General features: G+C 31.1%; 1 protein-coding gene across 3 annotated transcripts in view; it reads right to left on the bottom strand.

Annotated features, from left to right (window-relative positions):
• The window catches only part of Nos (Nitric oxide synthase), a 236415-nt gene that overhangs the window by 46359 nt on the left and 173008 nt on the right, over positions 1-17048 (bottom strand). For 2 of the 3 annotated variants that reach the window (XM_071182105.2, XM_071182103.2), the window contains exons 15-19: positions 12429-12551; positions 7109-7283; positions 4894-5029; positions 2653-2731; positions 2369-2565 (exon numbers count right to left, since the gene is read on the bottom strand). In XM_071182105.2, the coding sequence (XP_071038206.2) occupies positions 2369-2565; positions 2653-2731; positions 4894-5029; positions 7109-7283; positions 12429-12551 (710 nt within the window). The remainder of the gene's footprint in view (positions 1-2368; positions 2566-2652; positions 2732-4893; positions 5030-7108; positions 7284-12428; positions 12552-17048) is intronic. The other variant, XM_071182106.2, reaches the window with a different exon arrangement.

Below are 17048 nucleotides of genomic sequence, written 5' to 3'. Positions count from 1 at the left end.
ATATTATTTTGGCGTGTCCGGAGCAGTTAGCATCTCTGCACTTAGAAAGCAATGTAATTATATACTATAAGAAAAAAAAATTAAAATATGAGATATATATTTATGAAATATTCTAGTATTTTATTTTTTAATACTCGAACTGAGCAACTGAAACCTTCAAAATCTGACATTAATTGACATTCTGCGTTTGTTCTTTCTATTATTGCTTATCGGCAACAGTTGTTTATCGCTTGTTTCATTTGAGATAACGATATGGGACAACCGATCGAAGAATTGTCCGTATATTCCTATTTATTATTGATGTGATGTTTGTATGTTTACTCAAAATTTTGTCTAAATTAACCTCTTGGGGACGGGTGATTCAGAAAAGCATTCGTACAAAATCAGAATCAAGTTGCAATTAAATAAAAAACGGTAAGTTAAATGTAGTCGTTACTAATTTGACAGACTTACTTTGCTTTTATTTTAATTATTGTTAGTTTAATAATATATATAATCAATGTTAATTCAAAGTATAACTAAATAGTTTTATTTTGAACAAAGTAATGGTGAATTAAATAAATCAAACAATTATAACTCCGCCCACAAATAAACTGCTAAAGAAATACTTTGATTACCAGTTTTATCTTTTCACCCTGATTGATACGGTTTTTTGCTGTCACGTATTTGTGACAGTCGGCGCGAAAGGGTTAAGATCGCGTCAAATTGACGCATATCCGTAGAGATAGGTATACCACAAAGAGAATTTCAATATTTCAACGCTTTTGAAGAAAGGAGACTTCAATAAATATTTATCTCAATCAATGGATAAAAGTCATTACAAGGGATAAAATAAAAATGCAAACGGATTTTGTAATTTTCTTTATAAAATTCGAAATGCGTCAAAATGACGCTTCTCGTAAACCTTGTGTTAAGCAGTTACACGAATTTTCACACCAGAAAAAAGCTCGCAAATTGAAGAAATATGTCTCGAGAGGTAAAAGCAATGAACTTAGTTGTCTTAATGTGAAATTTGAAAGAAAAAAAAAGAAATATTTATAAGTCTTATGAATTACTTGTAATTGTTTTTTTATTTTGTTTCGGCCGTAGCCACCCTGATTACTTAATTTGGTAAATATATAAAAATATGTCGATCTTCTGCACCACAATTGTGCATGTAATATTAATTTTTCCATTTTAATTTGATTAACTTAGCAGAGCACCTTATTAATTTTTTTTCGTATTTATAATCATGTACTTAAATAAACTTATTCAAGTACTACTTATTGATTTGAGATCTTTAATTTAAATATGGAAATTAATTAGAGCCGGCGATACTTAAAAACAAATTGGACAAAAAGAAGTTCTTTCCTTAAATGAACATGATCAATTTTTTGGACAGATTACGATTAAATTTGAAATATATGGAGGGGGGGGGGGAGATAGGATCGCAAAAATACGGCAAAATATGATCTCAACAGTTTAGGTAAGAACGCAGTAGAAAGTTCGGATCTCATATCATATTTTCATTTTTCTCAAATCTTTAATATTTTTTTTCGAATTTCAACATATCTCTCGAAACCAACGCCTCTTATAACTGAAAGCCCCCACACGGTGTTTTGGAGATAGTCCGATCACACCAAAATGCAAGTAAACAAGTTTACAAAAGAATCTTATTATACAAAATCTAGTAAAAATAAGATAGTGTTAGCAAATATATATCTAAAATTTGTTTAATTTTTGAATATAATTGGTTTGTCTTATTTACTTGTCAACCACTACAGAATCAATTCTCAAATATATATGACAAATTTCTCTCAAGTATTTTTAAAAACGAATTTGGATTCATGCGCGCATCTGGTTCACTTTTTAAATAGTCTGAGCTACTACTTATAAAAAACCGTGTGGAGGCTTTTTGACGTAGGAGGTAATGGTTAAACTCGTTTATTTAAAGAAAATCCCAAGTAAAAAATTATTTTTTTGTAATTCTTTACTATATATTATTGTTTAATTTATTAATCGTCGAAACATTTTTCAATTGCATGGCAAAAAAAAAGATTTTTTTTCTCTAAGTTATCTTAATTAAAAAATTTAAAATTTGAAAGAAATCAATCGAATAGATAAAATCTTAAGAAATTAAAATTTAAAATACGACTTTTTTGACATAGAGGGCTTCGTTACATTTAATGTTTACACACCTGATGAAACAGAATTGCAGAAAAACATATAGTGGTGGCAACAAACATATTAAATGTTCCAATTTCGTCTTCTTAACGTTTCCACTATTTCATTTTTCAAAGCCAAATAGGAACCACGATCGTGGTGTCAGGTATACAGCGCATAAAAATGTCTTTTGACCAATCACAACTACTGTTGAAATTATATTTACCATCTAAAGTTTGAACAGTTTTTCTCAGTTGCAGTTGGAAGGGTTTGTCCGGATCTGGACAAGTCGACGTCATGCGGCTCAAAATACCATCGACTATTTCCTTCCTGTTGGCTGCATAAATACCCACGTGATCGCCAGGTAAATATTTCATGCTGGGGCTGTCTTGCGTAGACATGACAATCAGCAGTGTTTTTCGACTGTGAAAAAAACATGCCATACGAATGAATTTCTTTTTAAGAGTTAACGCTTATTTTATCATCTATATAGAAAATTCTTAGACTTACCTGTCTTCTTCATGGAAAAGAACTTTTCTTTCTTTTAAAATACATGGAACAACTTTTCGATTCGTTCCTTTTGATACACCTGAAAAATGGTTAAAAATGAAATTTTAGTTAAAAAAAATACAAATTAAAATAAAGTCGGAGTTCTATTTAACGAACTTCCATTTTGCGATTTTTTTCGAGGAACTAAGAACATTTTGGAAATTTCTTCGTAAAATAGCTTCCAAATTGCGAAGTGAATTTTATATTTAACGAACTTTTCTTTCAGATCCACTATCCTTATTTTCCAAAATATTTCAGAACATTTCAAATTTGTCATCACATTTTATGGAGGAAATGCGTCGAAGCTTTGCAGAAAGCAGTAAAATCCCATTTCCCTTTTTGTTCGCATCTCAAACGAAAAACTCAGACAAAATTAACGGATTTAAGCAGTAGCAATTAAACTTAAGAACGCATGTAGTAATGTACGTTTAAAATTACTTTTATAATAAATGCAGCTATAATTTTATACATAAATTTAGCTTCTTTTAGACGAAAATGTATGTAGCGCGATAGTGTAACACTGGCTAATGTTTTGCTCTGTTCTTGCTTTCCATGCAGATTTCTTTTATGGTTAAGATTTATAAAATAAATAGTAGATATTAGTTACAATAATGGCAATTGATACACCTTTACAAGATAAAGGTGTATCAATTGCCATTTTAATTATGTCTAGGGTTTAAGAATTTAAAACCTGTTTTGCGTTGTTTAAGCATTTCAAAAGGTGACTTTCTATTTAACGAATTTTCCATATAACGAACTTATTATCGGTATTTAAGAAATTCATTAAATAGAGGTCCGACTGTAGTTGTATTGAATTCATTACATTTTTAGATGCTTGAATAAAGCACAAAAGGAAGTTTTATAGTTGTGAATTTTTATACACTGAGTTACAACTTAATGAAAATAAACATACCAGGCTAAAATTTATCACTTTTAGAGAAATCATGAATATGTTTTATAAGAGATGAATCTTGTGACGTATTTGCGGTGTTTTTCTTATTATACAGTTTGTCCCTACACTAGATGACCACTAACGTGAATCAGTATGTTTATTTTATCTTTTTAGATGATCAGGAGTTGCCTTTCAGCTAACATTTTACTGATGCAGGGCTGCCAACTTTACGCTTTTTGTAAAAAAAATATTCTCATAGTTTATGCATTAATGTAAATTTTTTTTATTCATTTAAACTTATTTTCCACACCACTACATATAAATTATTTAAAAGTTCATACGCAACACCACTTTGTTCCAGTTTATCGTGGTAAGGTTTTTAAATGCTGGCAAATTACCAAAAATTCTGAAAGATTTGGTAATTTAATGTCTACTACTTTTTATAATATTTTGAAAAAATCGTAGGAGTTTGCAAGCCTGTATGATGTATGCGGTTAATATGTTTAGTTAAGATGACAAAAACAAAAGTTCATCAAGAGAGTAGAAGATGTGACTGCTTTTATGAATACTAATACACCCTATTACAACTCGATTGGCCAGAAAAAAAACAACTGGTTTAAACCTTATAGAAATAATCTGAATGAGATTCAAATATATACAGTGAAAAAACAGCTTTTATCCTCAAATATCCGAATCAAGTTTGTCATTGCTGGAATCTTGGACATAAATTCAATTTCGATGATTTCCACCTCAGTCGTATCAGCTCATCTTGACGCCCTGGAATCTTGTTTTATTCATATGAATGGTGATCCCCTAGTTAACGGCATTGGTTCCCTGCAATCTCACCATAGAGCGTGTAAATGCATTGTACCCTGATTTGCCTCTTTCTTGCACTGTGAATATTCTTGTTTCGTTTTTCAACTTTTTTTTCTCTCTCGTTCGGCTGCTGTGGTTTTCCAGTTTAGTTTATCACCTTTATTTTTCCCTTTTTCGTTCGCAAATTTTTCGTTTTATATTTCAAATCACTTCTGTTTCATTTGATTCCTGTCTGGCAAGTCTTGAAAATGGGCGCCAGTTTTTAAGAGCTTGAAACATGCCGTCTTGTTATTCCTAAATTGTATATTTTTGAAGCGAATGAAGTTTTTAATCAAGTGACATCTTACCGCTTCAAATTCTTGGGATTATTTATCAAACAAGTTTGTCGCTATTTCCCCGTGCCTTTTAAATGCTTTTATTTATAATAATCAAAATATTTCTCCAATATGCATTTGCTAATTTAAATCTGAAAGTTCGATCTTATGAAACAATACCTGCACATATGTCTGTTGGTTCAGGTACTTCAACGAGCCTGACCTTTTCGGGGCTCCAAGTGGTATTAGATTGGAGACTAGCCTTCACATCACTCAGATTTATATCATCCCCAACGTAAAACACATCACAAGCAACCTGAAAATAAAAATATCTATCTTAAAAATCGAAGGGGTTTATTTTATTTTTGTCACAGTTTATCATGCGCATGCTAATAAAAAATCATTTATTGCTGTAATCTTGAAATTTTAGTTATTTCAACTGGTTTAAAAGATAAGCGTGGATTTATAAAAATTGAGATTACTCAAAACTTTGATACAAAAATAGGCTGTTCAGATTACTTAAAAGGTGAACTGATTTGCGCACCAGTCAACTTGTATGAAGACATGAGTGGAAGAAGCAGGTACGTGACTCTGAAAGAGTATCTATAACTGGAGCAAGAAAAAGAGTGGTATCCAAAGTTGTATTGTAAATTTATCAGGTGGTGGGATTAATTGTTCTTAGTCTCATTTTAATTACTCCTACCCAACTTAAAATAAAAATCATGCAAGCATACTCAGAACTAACGCCGATCAATTAGGACAAATTTAAAGAGGAACATTTCTGTTTCATTATAAAAACCATATTAATGGAACCACTTGACTTGACTTGATATATGGTGTAGCAGAGTACCTCACTCGTTCGTCTGATGAACTGGTATAATGAGACTAAATGGCACTGGCAAAGTAGAGATTCGAGTGTTGGCTGCGGAGCCTCTGTAAATTTACAGTCATATCTGAGTATAATGCAACCACTAGGGCTGAAAGCCTATGTATACCAAGACGGAAAAGAGGAAAAACTGGAACGAAAGGCATTTCATTCTAGCATCTTTTTTTTTGAAAAGCACTAAATTTCTGAAACTATCAAGATTTGTTTACAATAATAACAAAGATATAAAACTGCTTGATTCATTAACATACCTTCCAACTTTTAATCCTTTCGAGGATGATTTTCCCTAGTGGTAGAAATATGGAATTTAAATTTATTTGATATGGAATTAAATTTATTGAATTTTTAGGTAGACCCATTCTTAGTAATTTGATGGAGCTTATGCGGACTACCACAACAGTATTACTTACTTATATATATGTTTTATTTTTTAAAAGATAGTGGTGGTCAAAAAGATTATAAATTAAGTTTATAAATGCAAGGAATACATAGATAGCATTCATTTTACCACCACTTAAAATATAGAAATAAAATTTTACGCCAAATGCAGAGATGCCAACTTGCTCCGGACAGCAAATTTATATTTTAAAGTGGTAGTTGATCAATTATGATTCTTAGTTTAATAAATTCAATTTAGTAGATTTTTATCTACCACTATTTTTAAATAATTCGTAGGCATATATAATTCATAACTTTTAGCACTGTTGTCATGCTATACCTTTTAAAAAGTAAGCAAAAATAGTCAAATATTTGCAAAATTTACATTGTAGTTATTTACCGTTTTTTTAATTATTTTGGCGCGTCCGGAGCAGTTGGCATGTCTGCAAATGCGTAAAATTTGGCAGGTATGTATTAACAGTGTTTAATCCAAAAAAATAAATAATTTTATATTATTAACATGTTTTGGATGTCAGTAAAATTTAGTTTCTCAAATAGTAAGAGCTACCAAATAGAATTGAGTTACCAGTTTTTAACATTTTAAAAAAGAGATATGTTCCAAAAATGCAACATTGACGCTTAAGCCTTTTGTGGAACAGCAAATTAGATTGAAAATCTTAGTCATTCAGTATGTTGCGAGTGCAGTCTTAGATATCATACAAGTTGCCAAACTGGGATGCCACTGCACTGGAAAGGGTTAAGCGGTTATAATGCCATTCTCTAATTTATGAATTCAATTAATAGTTTAGAAAATATTTTTGGAAAGAGAGTAAAATTTGACAGTATGGTATATTATTTCAAAATGAAAATAATTTGCTTTTTCGTGTTTTCATTAAATTTTTCAATGCTTGTTTCAAATTATGTTGCTACAGTGCGACTATTTTCATATACCTATTTACTATTTCAATGACTATCTATCTGATTTAATTCCCCACAAGAGACATTGCTTTGCATCCCGCATATTCAAATATAGTGCATGGATTAATATATTTTACTTTTAATAAATTATAATGGATAAACTCGGAAATTGTTTCACTTCATCTAGAAGAATTACTGAATATAAAAAATTACCTGAAATGCTTCCTGCGCCCATTGACTGAACGTGTATTCTTGACCACAAAGCTCATCTCCGGTCCCCATCTTGACCATCCTTTCTCCTCCCAGTTCTCCCAACATTGAGTCCACGTAGCGTCCAAATGAACAGAAATTTGGATAAGCACTAGAACCCAAAGCGAAAACGGCAAATCTGAAAATGAAATTTCATACCAATTACCACTTTGCCCTCATTGGTGTCCCTCTGGCAGGCCTGGCAAGTACTGCGCTTTTCGTAAAATATTTTATAGAGTGGTAGACATATAAAAACCAAAGCTTAAAGAATTTTTGGTAATTTTGCCAACATTTTAAAAGCCTGATCATGAAAGAGCTTGAACAAAGTGGCGTTTCATATAAACTTTTAAATCACTTATATGTAGTGGTGCTGTAAATAAGCTTAAATTAATAAAAATTACATTAAAAAATGATACATTAAAAAATGATACATTAAAGCATTAACTTAGCTACCATTAGAATAAATGTTTACAAAAAGTGTAGAAAGCTGGCAGCCCTGATTTAACATCATGAATTACCTACCACTCTGATTATTAAAATTTTTACAAATTAATCTTTAGTAACCAATTTGTATTTAATGGACCAATTTGCATTCCAATTACCAGAAAGAGCCACCTTCATGGGTGAAAGCCCTTATATAGCAAGACGGAAAAGAGAAAAACCTGGTACGTAAAACATTTCATTCCAGCATTTTCTTCGAAAAAAATGAAATATCTGTAACTATCAAGATTTCTTCTATAATTCTGGCATATATATAAAACTGCTTCTTTTCCAAGATAAAGTAGATATTGTTGAAAAATTTAAAAAAAGAATAAGTAAACTCCTCCCCAAAACTAGCTATGACTGAAATGGTTTTACTACCAGCTTTTCCTCTTTTCCGTCTCGCTTTCACCCCTGGCCACCTTAACCCTTTCGGGCCGACTGTCACAAATACGTGACAGCATAAAACCGCATCAATCAGGTTAAAAATATAAAACTGGTAATCAAAGTATTTCTTTAGCAGTTTATTTGTGGGCGGAGTAATAATTGTTTGATTTATTTAATTCACCAATACTTTGTTCAAAATAAAACTATTTAGTTATACTTTGAATTAACATTGATTATATATACTAGTGGGCTGTGCCCCCTGCTCGCTAACGCTCGCCAACCCCCAAAAATTGCTACGCAATCTCATATGGTTTGCTTCGCAACCAAGCTCGCTTCGCTCGCTACTAACTTAGGTACATTGCAAATGCACAAAATTCTAAGAATTCAAAACAACCATTCAAATCCATATAACAACTTTTTTTAACAATCCTTTTAGTAAATACTAAGTCATTAAACTAAATTTTAATTCAAATAAATGACATGTAATTCGTTTAACCTATTAGAAATGTGCTATAGTATAAAATCTTAAGATAAAATTTCTAAAACTGATATCTCTTTAAAAAAGTTAAAATTTTGGCTATAATTAAGTCTATTAAAAATTGAACTAAGTGAATTGCAATGGAAAAGGATGAAAGGCAAATCTCATTTGGTGAGAATGTCAAAAAATTGTCAAAAAATACAAAATAAACTGACCTCAAATAAAACTCCAAGGACTTCGAATCAAATAATTAAGGAAACTACTATCACGTTTAATATAAAAGGAAGATTTATTAACTAAACAATAAAATTACAGCATCGCAGTTCCAAAAAACAAATCTCACACTCACTCAAAAAAACAATTTACATTCTAATTAGTCACCATAGCAACCAAAAAACTCTTCTCGTTACCATCTATAAACTGATATATAATAAATAAATTATTTAACAAAAAATACGATGCGCATAAGCACATACTATTTTACACTCGGTTATTTCAGTTTCCGTTTTTTGAAGCGGGATATGTTGAGCCACCTAAACTAAATTTCGCATGTGACATTTTTAGCTGCAATCATTGGTTGATTTTCTAGCGTTGCCATTCGGGGAGTTGTAATGAGGCTTTTTTTTATCGCCGTGTAAGAGAAATATATATATAGATGTTTAAACTAACAATAATTAAATTAAAAGCAAAGTGAGTCTGTCAAATTAGCAACGACTACATTTAAGTTACCGTTTTTTATTTAATTACAACTTGATTCTGATTTTGTACGAATGCTTTTCTGAATCACCCGTCCCCAAAGGAATAAAGACAACATTTCAAGAGGGATGGAAAAAGGGCCGCTAACGGCCTCAGGCGCCCAGATATAATTTGATGATGATGATGTATTTAATGGTCTCCATATGTTACATACCAGCTTATTTAGCAAGTGAAGACGGTCTGTGCTTAGTCATAACCTCATACATCAGAAAGCCTCCGCACGGTTTCTTATAAGTAGTCTGCGCAGATTATTTAAAAAGTGAACCACTTGTGCGCATGAAACCAAATTCTATTTTAAAAGTACTTGAGATAAATTTATCATACATATTTGAAGATTGAATCTGTAGTGGTTGGCAAGTAAATAAAGCAAACCAATTATATTCATACATTAAAAAATTTTTTAGACGTATATTTTCTACCACTTTCTAATTTTTCATAGAATTCATATTAAATGGTTCTTTCACTAATTGGTTTACCTTCATAGTGGTCTAATCAGACTACCTACAAAAAAAAAAACCAAAAAAAAAAACCGTGTGGAGGCTTTCAGTTATAGGAGGCGTTGGCGTAGTGCGGACAGCTAAGCCACAATCATGACGTTGGTTTCGAAATTGAGGAGTCTCAACATGCGTGACTCCCCAGCCCACAGCGGGCTATTGCAGGAATTTTTTTTTTTACTGTTATGCCCCCACATCCAACCTTTCCTTTCTTTATATTTAATGTTTATTTGAGACATATTTGATTGGTAAATAGCATGAAAGATCTCATACAACTATATTTCACTAATGATTCTATTAAGATCTATTAGTTAACATAAATAATTTTGGTTAGTAATCATTTCTTCTAAAAAAATAATAACATTTTAAATCAAAGGGGTATTGCTATGATAAATTTGGTAAAGTTAACAACCATAATTTAATATTTTCTTTTACCAAATAGGTTGATATACTAATTACAATTTGGGCAAGAGTCGCATAGTGCATGAAACTGTTCGTTAAGTTATAATCTAACGAATCTCTTTCTCGGTACTTTCTAAGGTTCTAGTGTAGATTCGTGGTGCCTTTGGTTTGGCGATAATTCCTGTTCAGTTTTGCTAAAATCCTATTTCTGGTTACCATGATATACTTTGCGGTCTTTGTTTTCAATGACGTTACCTTCGGGTTCTCGTATTTTTTGTTTATCTTTATGTGATTGGTTCTTGGTTTATTTACATATGTATTCGTCTATTTGAAAATCACTAAAAATGAGAGGGGCCCCCGATTGTAAACTATTACCCTTTATAATAGCATATTAATGTAATTTACCCCAAAAAATTATAGTTGTAAAATGACACCAATTTAAATAAATTTGTTTAAAAAAATAGTGTAAAAATGTAATATCATAGAATTATGTCATGATAAAGAAACGACTCTTTCAGTTTTAAACTCTTAATTTAGAAAACAATCAAAATCTAAAGCATAATAATAATAGAGTTTAGACAGAGAACAAAGATCACCTTTAAATTTGGGAAACAAGAATATTCTACGAAAAACATTACTTTTATAAATTTTATGCAGACGACAAATGAAAAAAAATCGATTTAATGAGGAAAAATTGAATCCTACCATTGATTGTGATAATAATCAGTGAAAAGAATTAACATGAAAAATTAGATTTCACTCAAGGTACAAATTAGAAATCGGTACTATATTTTGAATTTTCAATTAACGTCAAGTGAACCTATATCTAAAAATCTTAGATTGTTTTAATCGCTTTCCAAATTCAAAATTCTGTACTATAATACAGAACACAGATTAGGTGTTTTAAATATGTATTTGAATAAATGCCACAATAAAGTTTTAATATTTTTGAACGAATTTCATAATAGAAATTTTTCAATCAACAAAAAATTATCTGAAAAAAAAAGAGTTTAAATTTTAATGTGTTAAAAGAAAATTTTTCTTTAATTTATGTCTTATTTAAGTCACATTTCATTATTTTCTAATAGCACTTGTTTAACACGTTCACGCCGGGAAAAGTGAAAATACTGGTACGGGAAAAGAGAAAATACTGGTAGAAGAACTATTTCAATATAAGATAATATTCGGGAGGAGTTAATCTATTCTCAACAATAACAATTCACTGAAAGGAAATTTATCACGGCGAAGAAGCAATTCAATATAAAAATTGCATCCGTTAAAAACAATTAGTAGTTATGGATTTTTATTATTCCCGGAATAAAACTAAAAAATGAAATTTATTTGTTAACAGTTTTTACTCCGGTGTGCCGCCAAGATGAGAATATCTAGCGTGACCCACTGGTGGGTCACCCCGGCGCAAACGTGTTAAGTTCTGAAGTGAACACAAAGCCGAGCAAAAAATTTTGGCATGATTTTTAAGATTTTTTTAAGTTTAGTGAAGTATCTAAAATATTTAAAAATCAGAAAGAATCTAAATTAAACTAAACTAGTAGACACGGGAAAACTAGAAAAATCCTCCACATTGGATGACTGTGTATTAGGTGTAGAGAATTAAATACTCCCTCTGTCCCAAATTAGTTGCTACATTTGAATACTTCTGTACTGATTATTAATCCTGTTGACTTTATGACTTTGTTTTTACAGTGATTTCAGGACGCAATGTTATGAATTAGCATTGATTTCGAAGCATTCCCTGCTTAAATGAGCACATAGTTTCAAAAATCCAGAAGCTCCAGAATCCAGAATTCGAAAGCTCCTATTATACGCCCTATTTTGTAAGGCCGCAAATAATCGCGAAAAACTATCATCTAGTTAAGCTAACAAATCGTGATTCATTTTAGCAGAAATTTAACTGTTGTTGATTTATTAAACTGCATCGGAAATTATTTATGACTCCACCTGCTTGAAATGCAACAACTGATTTGGAACAAAATTTCGACCTAAATGTGGCATCGAAAATTGGACGGAGTGGCCAACTGGCCTGTTAGGGGTCAAGGAACTGGCCTTGCATCAGAAAAGTTCTGGGTTCGAATCCCGGGCAAGGCATGACTGTTCTTTCATTCTCTGTACTATCTGTCCTTCTTGTGGGAGCAACGTTGACCCACCTAATATGGTGCCCCTGAAAGAGTGGCCAACAAATCTGCCCTTCAGATGCATGACGAACGGGCATTCCCCTGGAGGGCATTGAAAAAAAATTGAACTGAAGGAGTACAATTTTAATGCTTACCTTACGTTGCTAAGCGGTCCAATATCATCATCCAGTTCTGTTGTAGGTGTGCAGTTGGTCCCTTCATCTTCTAATGATTCCAGTGGCATACTGTTCATCCTTACAAACGGCATACAAGTACTGCTGCATACAAGAAAATATATAATTAAAGACCTTTATGGAAATAGGTTCCAAGTGACATGTTGAGTTTAAGAATACCAGCTTTATATATATATAAACTATAATAACACTAGAAAGCTGTAAAAAGCACATTTGTTCAAACATTATGGAAATCTTTTTCTAGAATGGTACTCGGTATCTACTAATTTCTACAATTTATTTTAACAGAAATAATTGTGTGTACTTTAACTTCGTAGAAACGGGCGGGTCGTATATCATACCTGCCAACTCTTCCGGATTTTCCGGAAGATTTTATTTTCATATTTAAAGCGGTAGTAATTATATAGCGTTACTATCTTGGTTGTCAACTTACGTTTTCTCAAATACAACGTATTTGTTTGCTTAAAATTGAAGTTTTAATTCCATTTTAATACCACTGGGAAAAATAATAATGAAAGGGGTTAAAAGTTGGCAGGTATGGTATATGCATTATCACAACCATTAATATATAATCAGAATATGTCACTTAAACTAAAGAAGCTACTATATACAGCAATGATCCGCCCAATACTTACCTATGCCTCACCTGCCTGGACAACGATACCTCAACATCTACTGAAGAAATTAAACCAATGCCAAAACAAGATCCTTAGAAAAATAACCTGTGCAGGATGGTTCATCCGGAATACCAATATACATGCAGACCTCAAAATACCAACTCTATCACAGCATATATACAAGCTAAATGCAGATTTTTTCGATAAAGCCATAGAATGTAGAACAGCAAATTTTAATGAAATCTTTAAATTTGAAAATTATATCAAAGATAAAAACTACAGACCAATAGCTGCACATTTCACCTCCGACGCCTCATATCATAACTATTAAAACAAATAATTTCATCAACTTTTCTGAAAATAACGTTTACTCATGCTGATACAATTCTGAACAACTCCAAAATCAAACAAACACAGTTTAGAGCAAGCTGCTCAATTTATTTTTGATTCTTTTTTAGTTATTCAAGCAAAGAGCTTGAAACATTCATAAAAGCAACTCCATTGCCTGCTCACCTCATTGCTCAACCAAAACTGTTATAAAATTCCAGATGAATGGGATAGGGGCCGCTTAAAATTGTTTTACTCTATAGAAACGCGTTTTAAAAGCACAAGCATAAACAAAGCAAACACGGGGTTTCAGATAGCTTTGTGATCTTTGAGCTAGTAAAAAATAATTGAATGTGTAGTATAAGTTGAAACAGAACAGTCTACAGTTTTATTTGTAACAATAGCTAATGCTGAAGTCATGAGAGAAAATCATTTTTCGAACATTTCTGACTAACGGAATCATTAAAATTTGTAAACGAATTTTAGTATCAGGGGCTAAATTAATACCTTCGAGTTTTCAAGAGTTAAAATAGTAATTATAATAGTTTTCCATAGCACAAGTAGTTCTGAAGTTCTTAGAGATTTGACTGGGCGTTGTTTGACTAGGTCGAGCATAAACATAATTTTAGTAAAAAATGTACTAGGTACAAATATATTTAGTAAAAAATGTATTAAGACAAAAATTTATTATTAGTGAGTTCAAAAAGAAAATTGAAAAACGTAATAACAAAATCCAAAGTTTTTTATTTTAAATTTTTTAAATAAATGCATAAAACTCGAAAAGGAATGAAAATAACTTGCTAATTAATATTTTTATTCATTTTGCAAAATAGTTGCATTTCGAAAGTGGTGTCACTGAGTCTGCTGCGAGAATTTCTCAGAACGTGCTTCCTCGCTAATAAGCGCTCCACGGGAGGTCAAGATATTTAAACACGAAGTTAGCTGTTAATGCATATATATTGCACACTAATTTTATAAATTAAAAAAACATAAGCATTTTTTTAAATTTTTTTTTTTTTTTTTTTAGAAAGCTTATCGAGTTTTAGAAAAAAGTAACGATTTCATTCGACATTTCCGTTACAAATACTTGTACTTTTTTCCAAAAAAAGTAACGAAAGTACAAGTAAAAGTACTAAATTTAAAAATTAACGAAGTACAAGTAAAAGTACGTACTTTTTACTTGTACCGGCGGTACAAGTAACGAAAATAAAAGTACTGCCATACATGGTGGTGACAATCAGGGTAAAAGAGATAAAACTTGTAGCCAAACTATTTTTATAGCCGTTTATTTGTGGGCGGGGTAATAATAGTTTGCTTTATTTAATTCACCAAGACTTAGTTCGAAATAAAAATTATATAGCATAAATTGGATGTACTAGACTTAAAATGAAAGCAACAATAAGGTTGTCAAATTAGCCATGCCCCAAACTTAATCTACCGCTTTTTATTTTTTTCCATCCTGTATCTAATATTTGAATGTATTTAGGACTGGCCCGTCCCGAAAAGCATGGGTGAAAGCCCTTATATAGCAAGACGGAAAAGAGAAAAACCTGGTACGTAAAACATTTCATTCCAGCATTTTTTTCGAAAAAAATGAAATATCTGTAACTATCAAGATTTCTTTTATAATTCTGGCATATATATTAAACTGCTTCTTTTCCAAGATAAAGTAAATATTGTTGAAACATTTAAAAAAAGAATAAGCGAACTCCTCTCTAAAACTAGCTATAAATGAAATGGTTTTACTACCAGCCTTTCCTATTTTCCGTCTCGCTTTCACCCCTGCCGAAAAGGCTATACTGCACAATAGTTTTAGTATTAAAGAGTCCATTAAAATTTATTTTTCAGTTTCTTTATTTCTCTTGTAATTGTGCAATAGCAAGATTAAAAAATAACCGCATAATATGGTCACTAGAATCAGGGATGCAGCGCGTGACTAAAAATGCAAAAAATGATAGTAACTCAATTCATATTTATTTATTTAATCTATTTTATTATTCAATCGTTACTTAATTTCTACTTATTCATACTTAAACTGAAAACATTTTCTTACACAAACCTTCAATAGTGAACCTAAAGAAATATTCAAGAAAAAGTTACTAATTTTAATCGCTTTTAATAGATTTTGCTCTTCTATTTTAGTTTTTTCAATAGATATCAGTTCCTTTTTCTATATTTTTAGTCTCCTATCTATCATCCCTATACTAGGATAGAACTTTTGACCTTTATATAATGCATAATTTTTGACCAACATCACAGTGTTTGTCAAAATGACATTTAAATAATACATACTAATAATTGCATTCCAAAATAATTTGTACCTAGGTTAAGAAGTTAGTTCATCGAAGAAGTTAATATCATCCAAGAAGTTAAGTTAAATTTAACATCTAAAAAGATCTAAGTTATAAAAAAAACATCTACTGAAGGATTAGTTTTGTAGAATTCGTCGAATTCTTCATATTGTGCTTTTTAGGAGGTCATTGGGTTCATAAACATTGGAATAAGTAGAATTGTTGGGTTGAGATTGATTATGATTGCCAAAAATGGTTTTATGATAATCTATAAAATTCTTTCGAAGATTCTTTTCCTTCACTTTCAACGATAGCTAAAGATTTTTGTAAAATTTAAAGAAATATCCATAAATCAAACAAGGATATATTATTATAACCTTAACGATAGTGAGTGATACATGAATGCACGAGTTTCTATTTTCTCAAAAGAAAAATGCAAGTTGAATTTTCAATTTCGTATTTGTTTATTTGTAGAAAGAATCACATTTTACGATTTGAGGTTAATATTTTTTTTAAATTCAAAAACAGAAAAATCATTATGATTCGAGTAAGTGAAGAATATTAAAATTTTCAAAACAAATACACGAGGTGTATGATATATTAGAACATGAAAAATAATTCTTTTTGCAGGAAACTTTTCAGTAGAACAATGTGTACACTATCACTATAAAATATGTGGTTCTATAAATTTGTGTGTTAACGAAATGCATACTATCTAGTGATAGTAAAAATATAAATGCTTCTTATTTTTACTATCACTTTTGTTCTAAAAAATATTTGATTGCATAGTATCGGATTCAATTTTTAATTTTTATATAAAAGTCACTAAGATGACATTGAATATCACGGTGTATGATGACAGATGTTAACACGTTGAGAGCCGCGTCAGCTATCGGTGGCTGACACTGCACTATCCATTTAGACCGCGTCAGTCACCGGTGGCTGACACTGAAATTACATTTAGTCCGCATCTACCACCGATGGCTGACACTAAAATTACATTTAGGCTGCATCTGCCACCGCTTGCTGACACTGACCTTTCTCATAGGCGGCGAAAAACAGCTGACTGACAGCGTATAACATGATATAGAACTATAAAATCTACACTCTTTTATGTAATTGTAGAAAATGTATTCAAAAATTACTTAATTATTGTGATTCTTGGTTTAATAAATTCAATTGAGTAGATTTTTACCCATCACTATTTTTAAACAATTCGTAGGCTTGTATAATTCGCCACTTTCAAAATTGCCTCGGACACGCCAAAATAATTAAAAAAAATGGTAGATAACTTCAAAGTAAATTTTGCGAATATTAAACAATTTTTGCTTGTCTTTTAAAAGGTA

Source organism: Parasteatoda tepidariorum, chromosome 4 (genome assembly GCF_982258835.1).
Source record: "Parasteatoda tepidariorum strain Cologne lab strain chromosome 4, Ptep-v5.0, whole genome shotgun sequence".
NCBI classification, from domain to species: Eukaryota; Metazoa; Arthropoda; class Arachnida; order Araneae; family Theridiidae; genus Parasteatoda; species Parasteatoda tepidariorum.
Note: the sequence above shows the minus strand (reverse complement) of the source record. Positions and strands in the feature narration are given on the sequence as shown.